Source organism: Sceloporus undulatus, chromosome 1, assembly GCF_019175285.1.
Source record: "Sceloporus undulatus isolate JIND9_A2432 ecotype Alabama chromosome 1, SceUnd_v1.1, whole genome shotgun sequence".
Taxonomy (NCBI): Eukaryota; Metazoa; Chordata; class Lepidosauria; order Squamata; family Phrynosomatidae; genus Sceloporus; species Sceloporus undulatus.
Genome location: NC_056522.1, coordinates 2,473,766 through 2,491,499, shown reverse-complemented (window position 1 = coordinate 2,491,499; position 17,734 = coordinate 2,473,766). Strand labels below are relative to the sequence as shown.

At 42.6% G+C, this 17,734-nt stretch overlaps 2 protein-coding genes across 7 annotated transcripts in view; both read right to left on the bottom strand.

The window, feature by feature from the left end:
• Window positions 1–17,734, bottom strand: part of LOC121919802 (otoferlin-like) — a 243,689-nt gene that overhangs the window by 119,746 nt on the left and 106,209 nt on the right. The gene's annotated exons all lie outside the window — the stretch shown is intronic.
• Window positions 1–17,734, bottom strand: part of LOC121929589 (otoferlin) — a 104,779-nt gene that overhangs the window by 70,807 nt on the left and 16,238 nt on the right. For all 6 annotated transcript variants that reach the window (XM_042465304.1, XM_042465330.1, XM_042465294.1 and 3 more), the window contains exons 4-10: window positions 16,219–16,295; window positions 12,627–12,753; window positions 11,217–11,271; window positions 9,038–9,169; window positions 7,910–7,972; window positions 5,557–5,641; window positions 468–627 (exon numbers count right to left, since the gene is read on the bottom strand). In XM_042465304.1, coding sequence (XP_042321238.1) covers window positions 468–627; window positions 5,557–5,641; window positions 7,910–7,972; window positions 9,038–9,169; window positions 11,217–11,271; window positions 12,627–12,753; window positions 16,219–16,270 — 674 coding nt within the window. In that variant the 5' untranslated portion in view covers window positions 16,271–16,295. The remainder of the gene's footprint in view (window positions 1–467; window positions 628–5,556; window positions 5,642–7,909; window positions 7,973–9,037; window positions 9,170–11,216; window positions 11,272–12,626; window positions 12,754–16,218; window positions 16,296–17,734) is intronic.

Sequence of the window (17,734 nt, the reverse complement as noted above, 5' to 3'; positions counted from 1 at the left end):
ATACTGAGATTTGCAGTTTTACCAGGTCTTTAACCTTCTCGGCCAAAGAGGGCTGGTGACTCACCAAACTACAGATCCCAGGATTCTGTAGGATGGAACCATGGCAACTAAAGTGCTGTCAAACTGTCAAATTGAGTCCTGGTGGCACAGTGGTCAAATGCCTGTACTGCAGCCACTCACTCACAAACCACAAGGTTGTGAGTTCAATTCCAGCCAAGGGCTCAGGGTCGACTCAACCTGGCATCCTTTTGCAGGTTGCTAAAATGAATATCCAGCTTGTTGGGGGCAATTGGCTTGCATATTGTAAACCACTTAGGTGTGCACTGATAAGCGGTATAGAAATGTACTTGCTACTGCTATTGCTATTATTCCTACAGTATAGATGCACCCTATGGTTTCCCATCCCATTACAACTGAGAAGGTCAGCACCACTGGCTTCCAACTTTTCACCTTGCATTCCTCCTCACCCCTCAATGTCATCCTCGTCCGTCTCGTTGGCTTTGTGCGGCGTCTTGATGTTGTCCCCTTTGCCCACCACTGCAATGTCCACCTTCACGTAACCCTTCAACCCAGCCGTGATGTCCTCTGGGTCTGACAAGATTGCCCACTTGTGGTGGAACTGGTGCTCTGCAAGGACAGATGGACGGTCAGATGTTGGTGTTGCTCCCAGACTTAGATATCACCCACCAGCAGTCGCCAACTTTGGGAAGCTAAGCTGGGTCAGGCCTGGCTAATACATGGAAGGGAAACCACCAGGAGGGAAGCTCATGAAGCTGCCTGAATCCTTGGAAAGAGTCATGGCTGCCAGTCAGAACTGGCAATGCTGGGTCAGATGGACTAGCAGAGTATTGAAATACAAGGGCAGCCTCTGGCATTTTTCTGCAAAAAGTCCAAGGTTCAAACCCAAGCATTTTCTTTTCTTTTCTTTTTATGCCACCTTTCTCCTAAAGTGGACCCAAGGCAGCTCACAAAAGATTGTCAGGTATGGCCAGGAGAAGGATCTTGCCTGAAACCTCACTGAGCCAAGCTGCCAGTCTGGGTTAACAATAATGGGTTAGATTGACCATGATTCTGACTCTTTAGAAGGCAGCCTCCTATGTAAATTAGTATTACTGTTGTTGCTGCTGCTGCTGTAGTTGTTCTTATTATTAATACTATTATTATTACAGACTGGCATGGGGATTTTGGGGTGCAGTAGCCCCCAGAAGTATTTCCCCCTTTCTTTATTTGAGTATTTTATTTTATTTTTTTGTGATTCAGGTTGTGTGTTTTAAAATTAATATATATGGATAATCACAAAGACTACATCCCTACTGTAGAAGCATCAGCTCTGGCATTGACTACAAATTAGGTATAAAATTATTGTTGGTCTACACCAGGAGAGGGCAAAATGAGGCCCAGAAGGTTGTTCCGGTGGCCACCGAATGTCTCCCCTGGCGATAAAGGGTTTAATTGCCTTTCTGGAAAAGCTCCAAGGCTGCTGCCACACTGCAGAATTAATGCTGTTTGACAACGCTTTAATTGCTGTGGCACCATCCTATGGAATCCTGGGATTTGGAGTCTGTAGTGGCACCAGAGCTCTCTGACAAAGACGGAGATCTCTGATCTGAGATGGAGATGAGATAGAGATGACAGAGATCTCACAAAACTGCAAATCTCAGAATTAAATAGCACTGAGCCGTGGCAGTTCAAGAGGTGTCAACCTGCCTTAATTCTGCAGTGCAGATGCACAAGAGAAGAGTCTTGCCTTTTAAAAAGGGTGACGTGCATTGGTCACTTACAATTTTCATGCTCCCTGAGGGTCTCAGGGGCAGAAAATCAGCCCCACAGATTCACCGTTCCGGATTCCCCCCCACATAAGGCGAATTCCGCCTATGCTGCAGCCCTATTCATTTGAATGGGGCTTGTGCGTGGCAGTGAGGCAGTGCCACAGGCGTGCACCCCAATCATTTGAATGGGACGCGCCGCCCCTTGCGCCCCATGCGGCTTGAGCGCATAACGTGAGTGCACTGTACAATGGCTGAGATCCTACATTGGAGTTGCACAGTGCCAATGTCTGCATGCAGAAGTATGCATGCGTTCTGTAGTCCTTGGTTGAATGGCAATAATGCATAACTGACCAATGAGCAGGATAGTGTATCAATTTGCAATGGACACCAGAAATTCGGATTCCACAACCACACACTGGATGCAAACATGCCGTATCAAATGAAAATGTTCAACTGGTTCTTTTGGTGAACTTTCTTATGTGTCAGCAGACTCTTGCAGAGTTCCTGCAACCCAATGGGTTTCGGAGCCAATAAACACCAAAGGTGAAACATGGCCTAGTTGTCGGAGTTTACTGTGCTCCTTCTTCAAGGCAGTGAATGAGGTCCCCAGTGTTTGCAATGTGCCAGACATCCACACTTTGTGGGGACTAAGGTTTTGAACAACATGGATTTGCTTTTAGTGGAAACAGACTGACCTGTATGCATCAGCCAGGGAATATCATGCCTTTGTACTTTTGCACATTTTTACACTTGAAGGCAACACCCTTCTCTGTCAACCTTGAAAGATTTTTGGAAGGAAACTGCCTAGGAGATGATGCACTTTCAGCAACCTTTTGAGAGTCCTTGGAACCAAACGTCTGATACATACTTGTTGTTTCTGTGTACCTTCAAGTCATTTCCAATTTATGGTGTCACTAAGGTAAACTTATAAATAATAAAACTTTTATTTGTATACCGCTTTTCCATCTGATCAAAGTGGTTCACATTATGGCAGTTATGTGACATATGTCACAATACAAAGCAATACAATACATCAAGCAATACAATATAACAGTTACATCAACAATATTACACAGTTCAATAAAAGTCTAATACCATGGGGTTATCGTGGGGTTTTCTTGGCAAGTTTTTACAGAGGAGGTTTGCCATTGCCATCCTCTGAGACTGAGAGACTATGACTTGCCCCAGGTGACCCAGTGGATTTCCATGGTAGAGCCTGGATTTGAACCCTGGTCTCCAAAATCATAGCCCAATGCACTGAACCAAGCCAGTTCTCCATACATACTTACTCAGAAGCAAATCTTAGTAGGGTCAATGTCATTTGAGAATATAGTAGTCCCTCCACATTCACTGGGGTTAGGGGTGAAGGATACCGTAAGTGTAGAAAAACCACAAATGGAAAAATACCATTCTTTTTACCAAAGAGAACACCTCTCTATGTATCTCCAGGTCCTCCAGTGCAACTCTATGGTCAACATCAGCCAGATGTTGTTCATAGAATCATACTGGAGGACCTACAAATGCCTAGAGAAGTGTTTTCTCTAGGAACTTCTAGGCTCCAGCACAACTCTGTGGTCAACTTCTGGCAGAGCTGCGCTGGAGGACCTAGGGATTGATTTCTAGAGAGAACATAGGAATCAAAACCACAAAAGTCAAAGTCACAAATGTGCAGGGACAACTGTACTTTCATATTACATCTATGCTATATGTATTTTATGCATCTTGGGAGCAAGCTTGTTTTCTGCTGCTCCAGAGAACAGGACCCGGAACAATGGATGCAAGCTGCAGGAAAAGAGATTCCACCTGAACATTAGGAGGAACTTCCTGACAGTTAGGGCTGTTCGACAATGGAATGCACTCCTTCCTCGGAGGGTGATAGAGTCTCCTTCCTTGGAGGTCTTTAAACAGAGGCTGGATGGCCATCTGTCAGGGATGCTTTGATTTGGATTTCCTGCATGGCAGGGGGGTTGGACTGGATGGCCCTAGTGGTCTCTTCCAACTCTATGATTCTATGATTCTATGATTCTATGATCTACAATCCTACACTGGAATCCCTACTGTAAATCTCCACAGGCAGAGTTGCCCATTGGTTGTGCTGTGCCATCCTTGGGTGGACTGGCAAATAACTGCGTACCCCAATGTACAACCGAATGCACAACCGATGTGTATGGCATCTACTACACATGCACAAATGTACTATATGCATGACTCTTTCCCTGCTACCTTGAACAGAATGTAGCTGTCCTGCATTGGCAAGAAATGTCCAGATGTTTTCATAGGAGAATTTACGCATGTATAAGACACCAACAAGATTCCAGCCAATCTTTTGGTACTTGCCTGGGCCCCTCTCACACACACACACTTTTTTGTACATTTTACATGGGTACTAAACATGCATCTGAGGAAGCAGACTCAAGTCTATGAAAACTCATGCTACTAACTTCTTTCTTTAAGTTAATATTAAAGGTAGCGCAAGATCCTTTGCAGGTACTGGTACTAGTAGACCTCAGGTAGACTTAGGGTCTCTACAGACGGGCATCTCAACGCCACTCCTTTGAGCCCTGGATGGAGGCTGCAGCAACTACACATTGCTCTTTTTGCATCCCAGAAGGAGCATCATAAGAGCTGCAGCGTGACATCATGACACCCCTTCTGTGCAGTGCCATTTGCACACTGTGCCTGGTGTGTGCCATCATGGTGCACACTGTGTGGATGGGCACATGCCATGATGGCGGCTGGGTGGCGTGGTAAGGGCTTTGAGCATGCAAATGCTCAGCCCTCACCACATGTACAGGCCGGTACAAAGTACTGGTCTGCACCGCCCCTTAGTCTCAAATAAGCATGTGTAGGGCAATAGCCCTCAATGTCACCTGTGCTTTTAGAAATATAAACAACATTTGGGAAAAGAAAAGTCAGTACAAGTTGAGTCTCCCTTATTCAAAATGGTTGGGACCAGAAGTTTTGGGGATTTCAGAGTTTTTCAAATTTTGGAATATTTGCATACATGTAATGTGAGCCAGTGTGGCACAGTAGTTTGGGTGACTATGACTCTGGATACCAGGATTTGATTCCCATCTTGGCCATGAAACCCACTGGGTGACTTTGGCCTAGTCACATTCTCTCAGCCTCAGGGGAAGGCAATGGCAAACCTCCTCTGAACAAACCCTGCCAAGCAAATCCCGATGTAGGTTTAATGTTTTTCATGTTTTTAATACTATTATTGTTTAATTCTGTTTTAGTACTGGGTATGGGGGGGGGGTGGTAGGTCTAGGGTTTGATTTTTAACTCTATTGTAATTGATGTATTTTATTGTTGTAACCCGCCCGGATTCTTCATGATTGGGTGGGCTGTAAATAAATCTTTATTATTATTATTAGGTTCATCTTAGGATCGTTGTAAGTCAAAAATGAATTGAAAGCAGACAACAGCAACAACGAGATAACTCCAAGTTTCATTATGAAATTCGCTTATGTTTCATATTCACCTTACACCCATAGCTTGAAAGGTAATTTTATGCGCAACATTTTAAAAATAATTTTGTGCATGAAACAATGTTTGTGTACACTGAACCATCAGAAAGCAAAGATGTCACCATCTCACCCACCTGCGTGGACCATTTTGGAATTTCAAACAAGGGAGACTCAAGCCAAACTAAGCTTTCAGGATAAACCACAGTTTATCTCAGTGGAAGCAACAGACTCTCATGTCAGAGGGCACCAAGAACCCTCTTATCTGGTCAACTCCACTTTCCCAGCCTTCTCCTCCATTTGGTCATTCTGCTACTTGCCTGGCTGAGTGTAAACAGTCCCGACATCCATTTTGAAAGAGCCCACCAAAGTCCCGCTGCGCAGGAGGTTCTTGGAGTGAATCACCTGGAGAAAAATACAACGTAAAATGGATCAAGCAAAGAACGTTTTTCCCCCAACAGCAGCTACCTACATTTCCTCTTTTTCAAAATGGAGCAGCCAGGACTTGAACCCAGACTGTACTAAAGTATACTGTACTAAACAGATGCTCTGCCAATGAACAATAGTTCCTCCTTAGACAAGGCACAGAGACATGGTTAAGGAAGCAGGGTAGCCATTAGCTACTATGTCAGTGGGGTGATGAATCCACTCCAGGTTTTAATCCTAGAATTATAGAATCATAACAGTTGGAAGAGACCCCCAAGGGCCTTCCAGTCCAACCCCCTTCTGCCATGCAGGAACTCTCAATCAAAGCGTCCCTGACAGATGGCCATTCAGCCTCTGTTTAAAATCCTTCAAAGAAGGAGACTCCACCATTCTCCAAGAAGCATTTTCCACTGCTGAACAGCTCTTACAGTCAGAAGTTCTTCTTAATGTTGAGGTGGAATCTCTTTCCCTGTAGCTTGCATCCATTGCTCTGGGTCCTATTCTTTGGAGCAGCAGAAAACAAACTTGCTCCATCCTCAGTGTGACACCTTTCAAATCAGTGCTGTAGCCATATTGGGGGGGGGGGGGGGGGGCGTCCATGGGGTCCAGACTCGACACTTCCATTAAATACAATGAAAGGCATGTGCCACTGCGTCCAAGCCCCATTATAATGATGGCACTTAGTCTGGACCAACCCCCTTCCCAAAATCCTGATTTCCTCCCTGTTCAAATACTTAAATACTTCAAATACATAAACACGGCTATCATATCATCCCTTAACTTTCTCTTTTCCAGGCTAAACTACCCAGCTCCTTAAGTCACTCCTCATAAGGCATGCTTTCCAGGCCCTTTACTATTTTGGTGGTCCTCCTTTGGACACACTCCAACTTAACAACATCCTTTTTAATTGTGGTGCCCAGAACTAGACACAGTATTATTCCAGGTGACGCCTGACCAAAGCAGGATAGAGTGGCGCTATTAGTTTCCTTGATCAACTTATGGTCTACTTGGACTCCTACACGTAATCTGTACTGTACGGCCAGAATCCGGTTGGTGATATGCACTGGCTAGTGCAACTTCTGCTATGCACTTTTGGGCTTGTTGTGAAGAGAGGTATCCAGTACCTCCTTCTGCAAGACCCTTTGCCAAATATCTAGCAGCAACCCGGGAATTCCTCCATGCATCTATGTCTGCATCTACACTGCAGAATTAATGCAGTTTGATTCCCCTTTAACCGCCATGGCTCAATGCTACAGAATTCTGTGAGCTGTACAATGGGCTCTTGGTATCTACTAATTCATTTGCATTTGCTGGGTCTTGATTTAGGTGTTTTTCAGGACTGGTAGCCAGACTTTGTTCACTTTAAGGGTTTCTTATTTCCTGTTGAAGTTGTCTAGTTGTTTGTGGATTTCAATGGCTTCCCTGTGCTTTATAAACCGTCCTGGGCATAAAATGCTGTTTCAAAACATTCAAATTCTGGACCATGCCAACAACTATCAGGTCACAAAGCATAGGAAAGCCATTGAAATCCATAAACAACTAGACAATTTCAGCAGGAAAGAAGAAACTCTTAAAGTGAACAAGGTTTGGCTAGCAGTCCTGAACAACACCAAAATCAAGACCCAGCAAATGCAAATGAAAACCACCCAGGGCCAGGGCTTTTCCTAGCAAACAATGGACCTCTCCTTAAACAGACACAAACCTTCTTGGCATGTCCTCCCACTCAAAGGCCTTGTCATTCAACAACAGAACAATACACAGATTAACATGGAAATCACTCCTCCCTACCCAGGGTCTCTCTCTATATATATACATATACACACATATATATACATGCATACACCCAACTCCTTCCATGCCAGCATTCTCTGAAGATGCCAGCCACAGATTCTGGTGAAACATCAGGAACAAACTCTTCTAGAATGTGGTCATATAGCCCAAAACCCCCCACAAAAAACTATGGATGCTGGCCATGAAAGCCTCTGACTTCACATGATTATGTTTATTTAGCATATCCTGCCTTATGCCAGTACAGGGACTCAAGGTGTCTAAAGCGTTTCATCATTTTTCTCCTTCTCTGTTTTGTTCCCATATAGGACCCATTTACTGGTCCCTTTACCAGTCCCCAGTCTCTGCAGAACTCCTCTCCAGCAATGCATTTCAAATTGTATAGTCATTATTCTCTTTTTCTTTTTAAAAGGGAATTCTTCAGCTGAGACAGGGAAGGATAGGATGGGTCTTGCTCACCGACAATTTGATGATCTTGTCGAACATGACATCTGGCGGAACGTGGAAGTCAAACACAAAGTACTAGAAAGAAAGAGAATGGCCAGAAACAGGTGACAGGCATCAAACATTGTAATAAAGACAATTATAAAAATTAGCAATGAATGTGCTTTTGAATCTGCCTTCTCCAGTTTAGCCCTCATACTACAACTCCCATAATCTGACAGCCAGGGTGGCAGGGGATGATGGGAGCTGTAGTTCAACATATCTGAAGGCCAGCCGTTTTGAGGAAAGTTATTATCCACATCCTTATCCATTTATCACACAAAGGAAATTGGGAGTTTATCCTGTGAATAGCCTGAAAAAAATGACGTAATTACGTGAAACAATTTCACACAAGGTCACACAAAACCCGCTATTAAAGGGGTCACAAAGAAGCATTAACACGCATCTTTTTACTTTGGGATTTCAGCAGCAATGCATTACCGATATCTTTTTTTGCACAATTGCGTGTAATAATCGTTCACGCAATTACTCACCATTTTCACTTTATTTGTGGGTTGTTTTAAATGTGCTTTAATCTCTCTTTAATGCCGAAATTAGCCCCAGTGTGATAAACTCCCAACTACACTCTTTAGGTGGAAACAGTAGAGAACGTTTTCCTATTCCTCACAAGACAACAGGTGACCTTTCTCAAGAAAATGCTCTTGAATTTAAAAGATCTCCCCCCCCCCCCAGTTAATAGTCGTCTTTCACACAGAAACAACAAAATGCAGGCATCTTACTAACATCTCTAATATTTCTTCTCCTGTTTGGTTTGTAACATCTTGCCTGTCGAAGAAGCCAGCAGAGCTTCCAAAGCTTGCAACAAGTATCTTGTGCATTTCGGTTGGCCAATAATGGTATCACTGTTTGGTGGAGTTTTGGTTGAATTTGCTAAATGGCCAGCGCAGCTACCCCTGCATGTTTTCTGGATTGTGAGATGCCACATTGATTCCACATTGCAGTTGCAACAAGGGAACCATGAAGCCATGGAAGAGATACATCGTCATGAAGGAAAGGCCCCTTCTCTAAACCACCTGGATTTTTTGGATCATGGGCCTTTCAAGGAGGACCTGAGAGGTCAGGAGATGCAATGGTGGCTCTCACCTCATTATAGTAGGGGCAGTTGGTCGATTCCTTCATAGATGTGTATTTCTTCTCATCGCCCACCTCCACGCACACCACAGGGTCCATGTTTAATCCCACCAGCTGCCGTGCCTCAATGACTGTGATGCTGACCTAGTTAGGAAGAAGGCAGAACGCAGGCACCATCACTGAAGATGTCAAGACCTCCTTCCAGTCTATTCACACAAATGTATACAGCTGTACCCTTGATCCAGACAGATTCTTACACCTGGGTACAAATCAAGAATGAACTCAGCCGCACAGACTCTCACAAACATTTGTATGTGTGTGATATGTGCACACTGTGCACATGGACAGTGTTGCATATGTAACATGTAAAATAGTCTTCATTCCTTTTTTATAGTTTTTTTTTAATTATTAAAATACGTATAAACACATTCGAATTAACAACTTAAGCTTATTCCAAAGTAACACGTACTTCTTTATACATACAGGAAAATTAATTGTAGAAATAAATTAAGAAGCAACTGCTTTAATCTCCTCCTAATTTCCTCTGGTTTCATGGAACGCTTGTTTAGCTCGATATTCTCGACTTCTGATTTATATATCATTTCACTGTCTCAACAGCGTTAAACCCATTCAGCTCAACTCTTTATATCTAGGCTTTTTCAAAATACAGTCACCCCTCCTTTCTCATGGACTTGGGGTCCATAGTTTTGAATATTCACGGAGGGGCGACCTCCATTATTTCCAATGGAGCATGCCCCTGCAGCGTGTGCGCTGTGCGTGCTTGTGGGCACATGCCCCATTCAAGCCTATGGGGCTTGAATATTGCTGAATCTCCATTTTCGCAGGGGGTCTGGAACGTGTCCCCTATGAAAACGGAGAGCCGACTGTAGTCTTCATTCTGATGGGGAAACTAGCACGGCTTTGCATGGACTAACCCAGAAAAATACTTGGATAACTTTTAAATTACTCCTTGGTGCTAGGAAATTTCTTCCAGAATCATAGAATGATAGAGTTGAAGGAGATCCCAAGGGTCATCCAAGTCAATGTCCTTCTGCCATGTAGGAAGGCACTCCCAAAGTCCTCCCTGTGACTGATGGCCATCCAGCCTTTGTTGAAAACCCTCCAAAGGCAGCGTCTTCCAATGTTCTCTTACTGGCAGGACGTTCCTCCTAATGTTTAGAGGGAACCTCTTTTCCTGTAGCTTGCATCCATTACTCCATTGGGTCCTAATCTCTGGAACAGCAGAAAACAAGCTTGCTCCATCCTCAATGTGGCATCCCTTCCAATATTTCAACAGGGTTATCATGTCCCCTCTTAACCTTCTCTTCTCCAGGCTAAACATCCCCAAAAAACCATAGAGGACAAGGTGACACTGTGAAGGTTGGACAGCACATCTCATTCCCTAGGAGACCAAGGGACTGGGAATGGGTTACTCAGCTAGGGAATTACCGTTTACCTTAAAGGAGGCTGTCCATGACCAACTAACACCTATCCTATAGACAAAACCTCCCTCAAATTAGCTAGCTTTTGCAGAAGTGACTTGGCAACATTGGCATACTATATTAGAGGGTCCCATAAGTTTGTGGCTCAGGGATCCCATTCTGTTTGGACTCTGGTCTGTCTTAGTGGGGGACAGAAATGCATTTTTTCCCTTTTTTAACACTGTTATAATTAATAAAAAGTATTTAAAAAAAAACAAGCAATCATGAACCTCTTGGGTCCACGCTTGTATGGAGAAACTCAGGCTGTATCCGGGAGAAAGCTACATTGGACACAATAAAGTGTACTGCGCTATCAGTGTTTTTGATAGATTATAACGGATATCGCTGGCAGCATTTTCTCAGGCAGCTGGAAAACATGTCTTTGTGGTTGCAGAAGATGCTGAAAGCTGGCTTTGGCCTTTGATAAAAAGCTACCCTGGACAAAATTTTAACCAAGCTTGTTCCTGAAACAGGGAAAATAAGGGATGCATTCATACAAACTAGAAGAAAAGAGAATAAATCATGAGACAAACTCTCAAATTCTTTTTCTGTGGCTAAGCCACACAGCCTTCATAGAAAAGGTCTGTAGAATCTCATTTCTACCACAAAACTTGATTGAGGGGGTGGAAGAAGGGATCTTAAAGTGGAAGAGGCTTTTAGGAAAACTCTCCGTTCAAAAAGGAACAGAAAGAAAAATGGAAGCATCTGACCTGGTAATCCATTGGTCTTCCTGCGCTGGGCTCCATTTTGATATCAGGCTTTGACCTTGAAGAAGAAATAATAATAATAATAATAACAACAACAACAACAACAACAACAACAACAACGGTTTTAGCCTATATATTGGTAGATATACATCGCTGTATGCAAGTACACCTTATAACAAGCCTGCAAAGTAGGGCTGCATCTGCACTGTAGAAATAATGCAGTTTGGCACCAACTTAAGTGCTCTTGTTCCATCCTAGGGATATCTAGGATTTGTAGCTTCACATGCTCTTAAGTCTTGTCTGCTACCCAAAAGTGCTAGTGTCTCGCAAAACTACAAATCACAGGCATAATAATGATGATGATGATGATGATGATGATGATAATTTTATTTATATTTTCCCGCCTCTCCCAGGTGGATCGAGGCAGGATTGCCAACTGTAGGATGGAGCCAAGGCAGTAAAGGTGGTGCCGAATTGCATTATTTCTACAATGTAGATGCAAACTAGACAGTTTATCACACGAAGGAGATTAGGAGTTTATCCTGTGAGTATCCCGGGAAAACTGCGTAATTATGTGAACAATTTCACAGGACGTTGCACAAAATCCACCATTAAAGTAGTCAGAAAGAAGCATTAACATGATGCTTTTACTTTCAGGATTTCAGCGACAATGCAGTTCCAATGTTGCTTTATTTGCACAATTGCGTGTGATAATAATTCTCGCCATTTTCGCTTTATTTGCAGGATGCTTTAAATGTCCTTTACTCTCTTTTCAATGTCATAATTAGCTCCAGAGTGATAAACTCCTGGGTCAGTGTTATCATTGTCAGGTTGTAGCTGGGGCTGAGCATCCACATTCAGTATTTAGATCTGACACAGGTTTGAGTCAAGAATAAAGATATTGATCTTTGCCTATTTCATATATAAGAATGAACACTTTAAAAACGTTTTCTTCCTGGAAGGCAGAAATACAACATCCCCCCCTCCACCAACGGCTTTCTATATTTTTCTTCTGCCAAAAAATAGAAAAGAAGAAAAGAAGTTTAACAACATCTGGATTCAACAACAACTGGAAGGCCACACGGCTCTTTAGACTTGATTTAAACTCTTGGAAACATGTATATAAATTAAAAATGGTGGCCTGCATTCTGTAGTTTAGTTCCAAACAGAGTAGACTGATTGAATCGATTACTGAACGGTCAGTCAACAAGTAGGTAAACCCCACTGATCCAATGAGTCTACTCTAGATAGGATGAACAATGGAATGTAAGCCACTGTTAGCTGTTTCAATGCCCTTTAGATGGAATGGGATACAAATTCAATCCAGTGAAATAAAAGTGTACATGGAGAATCAACTTCTGGAGTGTTTCAACTTGGACTTTTGCCCAGGTGCCATCTTACAGTGCTCCTTACCTCTTATTGGAGACATTGGTGGTGACAGCTGTGACGGAGGCCAAGGAGATGGTGTCTGGGTCCAGGCCGCCTCCGAGCCGCATGGCTTTGCGGTCCAGGTCTTCTGCTTCCAGGATGGCAGGTTCATCTGGAAAGGGAGAGGCAAGGGACAAGCAGGCAGTGAAGGTCACACTTAATGGGATTGAGCCTTGGAAGAAAGGAAGGAGAACAGGAAAGGAAAGAAGGAAGAGGATGAGGAAGGAAAGGAGGGAGGGAGGGAGGGAGGGAGGGAGGGAGGGAGGAGAGTGATGAGAAGGAAGAAGGAGGATGAGGAGAGGAAGAAGAAGGGAAAGGAGAAGACAAAGAAGAAGAGAAGCACAAAGAAGGAGAAAGAATGCAGGAGGAAGAGGAAGCGGTGGAGGAGGAAGAAAAAGGGAAGAAAGAAAGGAAGAGGAGGAAAAAGAAAAAGGAGGAGGAGAAGGAAGATAATGTTGGAATAGTAACAAGCTCTACACTTGAGCCATTATAGGGCTAATAGCCATTACAGGGTTAATGGAGAGCTACTGGGAACACAGATGATCTCCAGCTGTATATGCATAACTCTGACCAACCTCTGAGCCTTAATAAGGCTAGCTTTGTAGCGGGCCTTCCTCTCTCCTTCTTTTGCTCACTCTGTTCATAGCTTTCTTTTCTGTTGCATTATACTTGTGTTATTTGATTGTACAGTGTGCTTGCGTCATACGCGGCTTTCAGCAGCGTGTCCCATAGGGACGAATGAGGTGTGTGCCCATGGTGTGCGTGCATTGCCATACCGCCATGTGCACAAGCCTCATTCATTTAAATGGGGCTCGAGCATAGGCAGTATTTGCTTTAGGTGGGGGAGTCCGGAATGGATCCCCCGCATAAAGTAAGGGCACACTGTAGTGGTATATAGTTTGCATTGTTATTTGATATTTGCTATTACTATGTTTGCCATTATTACTATGGTTTATTTTGTATCTTTTGTATATATGGGTTTTGTATGAATCTGTTGCATATATTGTTACCCCAATTAAGTATTTATAGATAAAGCCTTTTTATAGTACCTTGTCTCAATTGATCTCTTTTCAGATCCATTGTTCCAACAGAGAAAATGAACAAGAGGAAAAGGAGAAGGAATGAAGGAAAGAGAGAGAAGCAGAGCAGAATGTGCCTTGGATACTATTTAGGGAAAAAGATGGGATGATATGCAATTAATGAAATAAGATGAAAGAGGGGGAAGTGTTAAAAAGGATGAAATGAGGAAAAGGAAGATCAATGTGAAGGAAGAAGAGGGGAATATGAACAAGAGGAGGAAAAGAAAGAGGAGAGGAGAAGGAAGATGAGGAGGAGACAAAGAAAGAGGAGGAGGATTGGAAAAAAGAGGAGAAGCCACTTTGGGTCTGTTTAAGGAAAAAGGTGGGACATCAGTTAATTGAGAACAAAGAAGAGGAAATGGGAGAAAGGATGAGATAAAAAAGAAGATGTATGAGAAGGAAGAAAAGAAGGAAGAAGAGAAAGAAATGGAAGAGGAGAGTGAAGATGAAGAAAAGGAAAAAGGAGGAAGAAAAGAAAGAGAAGAAAATTGAGGAGAAGGAGTAAAGGGTATAGATGCATGCATTGCCTTATTTGTGTGCATTCTTTAATGTGTCTCCTATTTTGATCATTGGAATAGTGTGTCATCCTGCTGCCATAGGGATCCTTTTTTGCACAGGAAACAAGAGCTTCTGCAAGGCGAGGAGGAATGTGAGAAAGACGGCCTACTAGAGTGAAAATGAAGGAGAGGGAGAGGCTGCTGCTTCCAGGATACAAGAAGGCCCACCTCATCCTCAGGGCTATTCATTCTGGCTTCCTGGAACAGTTTAGCACTTTTCTTTCTAAAAAGTGTGCGTGAATATATTGCGTGGTTTTTCATACAAATTTCTCCCAACACAACCCCTTCTGGCAGCGCTTTTTGCATGCAAAATATATGCCTCTCTTTTGAAAGCAGCTTCCTTCTTATCGTGCTTCTTTTGACACAGACCATAGAATGTTTTGTACGCGTTTTGCTAATGTGTGCATTTTCCCCATAGATCATTGCACTGCATTATACAATTTATCCCCCAAGTGCAAAGATACACCGAGAAATGCCAAAATCAGAATAATCCGTGCCACTGTATTTAAGGTGCCATCTGTGCCACAGTGTTTATGATCTCTAATGTACAGTTGTGAAAGCTGAACAGTGAAAAAAGGCAAAAGGAAGAGAATCCTTGGCCTGATTCCCACTACCTTTTAAACCGGATCGCAAATCGGTTTGAATTCATTCAAATGACCCTGGTTCCCACTTAAAGCGATTCACTAAAGCGATTAAGCGAGGCGGGCCATGCGCCAGACCCATTTAACCCACATCTTTTTTATGCTAATGTTTTCTGTGTCTTTTTGGATACATTGATCCAGATGTGAACCAGATGAGGATTGGAATTGATTTAAATTTGCCCTTCGGCCGGCTGGAGCGGGTCCATTTTGAACCGATTCATTTGTGAATGTGAACCACAAGAGGGTTGTTTTACAGGGAAAAATGCAGTTGGGGCAAATGTAGTGGGAACCACGCTCCGCTCTCAAATCCATCCATCAATTTGGATCGCAAACCGCTTTTTTTGCAAGTGGGAATGAGGCCAAGGGGTGACACACTCTCAGCCACAGAAAAACCTTGTAAGCCACTGTAAGTCAGAAACCCCTGTAAGGCACACAACTTCATTTGAAATAAAGAAATTATTGAGAGCACAGCTTGAGTATTGAACCAAGACACTGGGAGGTATCTCTGTTGTTGTTGTTAACCACCCTTGAGTTGATCTTGAGCCCTAAAACCGGTCCCAGGCCAACGCTTTGCGCCAGTCTGTACCAGGCCAAAGTCCCCATCGCATGCTATACGAGGGCCAAAAACATTTAGTTCTAATAAAAAGCCTTATCACCAACTGACCTTCTTTGGGGGCTATTCAGGTCTCAGAAATCCCTGGAGGTACAGCCTCTACTCCCTACAGAAGTGGACCTTTGAGTATTAGAGTATTACTCAGTTTAAAGGGAAAGGCAAAAATAATGATAAGAACCAGTTCTGTATTATGAGGAAGACTAAGAATCTTTTGAGAACAAAAGAGATGACTGCAGAAAGCTATTTTAGTGGACAGTTAAAGATTACGGTAGATAAGAAACCAAATACTGTAAACATAGATGACGTAACTGGAATCATTTCGGTATTAATGCGAGGTACAGGTAAAAGTAACAAATATTTCTTAGTTCAAGGGAAGACAAGAAGGAAGTCTGTCATATATATTATATCTATCTTCTGAATACCAACAATATTATTGTATTGTGTGTGTGTGTGTGTGTGTGTGTGTGTGTGTGTGTGTACATCAGCAAACAGCTGCATTACAATTAAGGAAAGGTGAATATGTTCTTATCAAAATCTGCACTGAACGAAATTTGGTAGCTCTGTACCAGGGACGCTTTTTCCCTTGGGATGGCTATCAATTCCAGAAACTGGCAAGGTCTCCTAGCCGGTCACCGGTGCAATGAGGAGACCGGCTGTGGCAAAATGTATATTTAAGCATCTATTTACCTTGTTTCCTGTGATGGTCGTCTTTGGGGTGGCGCGCTTTTCCCAGCTTCATGGCTGAAAAGACTCCTTTCCCGGCTCTGTTAAGAAAAACAGGCGCATTATGGGCACTGTTTGTTTCTTTGCAGCATAAGAAAAAGAAAGAGGTCAGATCATTATTCCAAGGAGAGCTTATGATCTTTGAAAGAGGAGAGAACTGGGGAATGAGAGAATAGAAGTAAAGAAGTAAACATGAGCAAATGCTTGGACTTGGACCTGGTTGTGGTTGGAGGTGCGTCTACATTACAGTTGATAGCACTATGATTGCAATTTAACTGTCATGGCTCCTTTCTCTGGAATCCTGGGATTTGTAGTTTGGAGAGGAAACTCTGCTAAATAGCTCTACTCCAGTAGTTTTGAAACCCTGGTCTTCCAGAGCTTTGGGGCTTCAACCCCCAGATTTCCTAAGCAATTCCCATGGGTTTTCTGGAAGCTGAAGTCCAAAACATTTGGGTCAGGGTTTCCAAATAACCTCCAAGTCCACCCACTATCATGGGTCCCTTTCACATTGCCCATTATTATTATTACTATTATTACTATTACTATTAATAATAATAATAATAATAATTATTATTATTATTATTATTACTATTATTATTATTATCTGTTATGTCCCACCTTTCTCCCAATATAGGGACTCAAGGTGCCGACGAATTTACCAGTTTTACCGTTATGACTCCACATTAAGTGCCATGCATCCTATGGAATTCTGGGGTTTGTAGTTTGATGGGGTACCAGAGCTCTGGGGCAGAGCCATGGCAGTTAAAGAGGGATCATAGTGTTACAACGGTGATGTGTGAAACTTCCCGTGAATTATAGAATCAGAGGAACTTTCTAGCAGAATATGCCATATATTTGTAAATCTACAGCACTATATAAATAAATAAATAAATAAATAAATACAGTAATATATTTCACCATCAAATTACAAATCCCAGAAGCCCATGGGAGGTTGCCATGGCAATTAAAGTGGAAGCATTGCCATATTCTGGCAAAACACTGACTCAGAAGCCCACAATTTTCAGTGAAAGCAGCAAGATTTATTCAGAAGCCAAAGTTCCCAGCAAAGTGATATTGTTGGGACTGAGACCATTTGGTTACACAGTAGAATAAAAACACAAAGTGATGCAAACTTTTTATGTACTCAGACCCAGTTTGTCATAAAAGCAAAATATCTCCTTTCTCCTACCGCCGCATTGCCTTCTCTTGCAAATTTGCTTCCCAATATTCAGGAAAAAGCAGGATATAAATAAATATAATAATAATAATAATAATAATAATAATAATAATAATAATAATAATATACGGTAAATATAAATATAATAATAATACAGTGGGCCGTTGTTATCCACTGCAGTTTGGTCCCAAGATGCACTGTGGGTACCAAAATCTATAGGTGCTCAAGTCCCATTAAACACAATGGATAATAAAATGGTGTCCCTTATATAAAATGGCCACATCAACATTTGCTTTTTGGAAT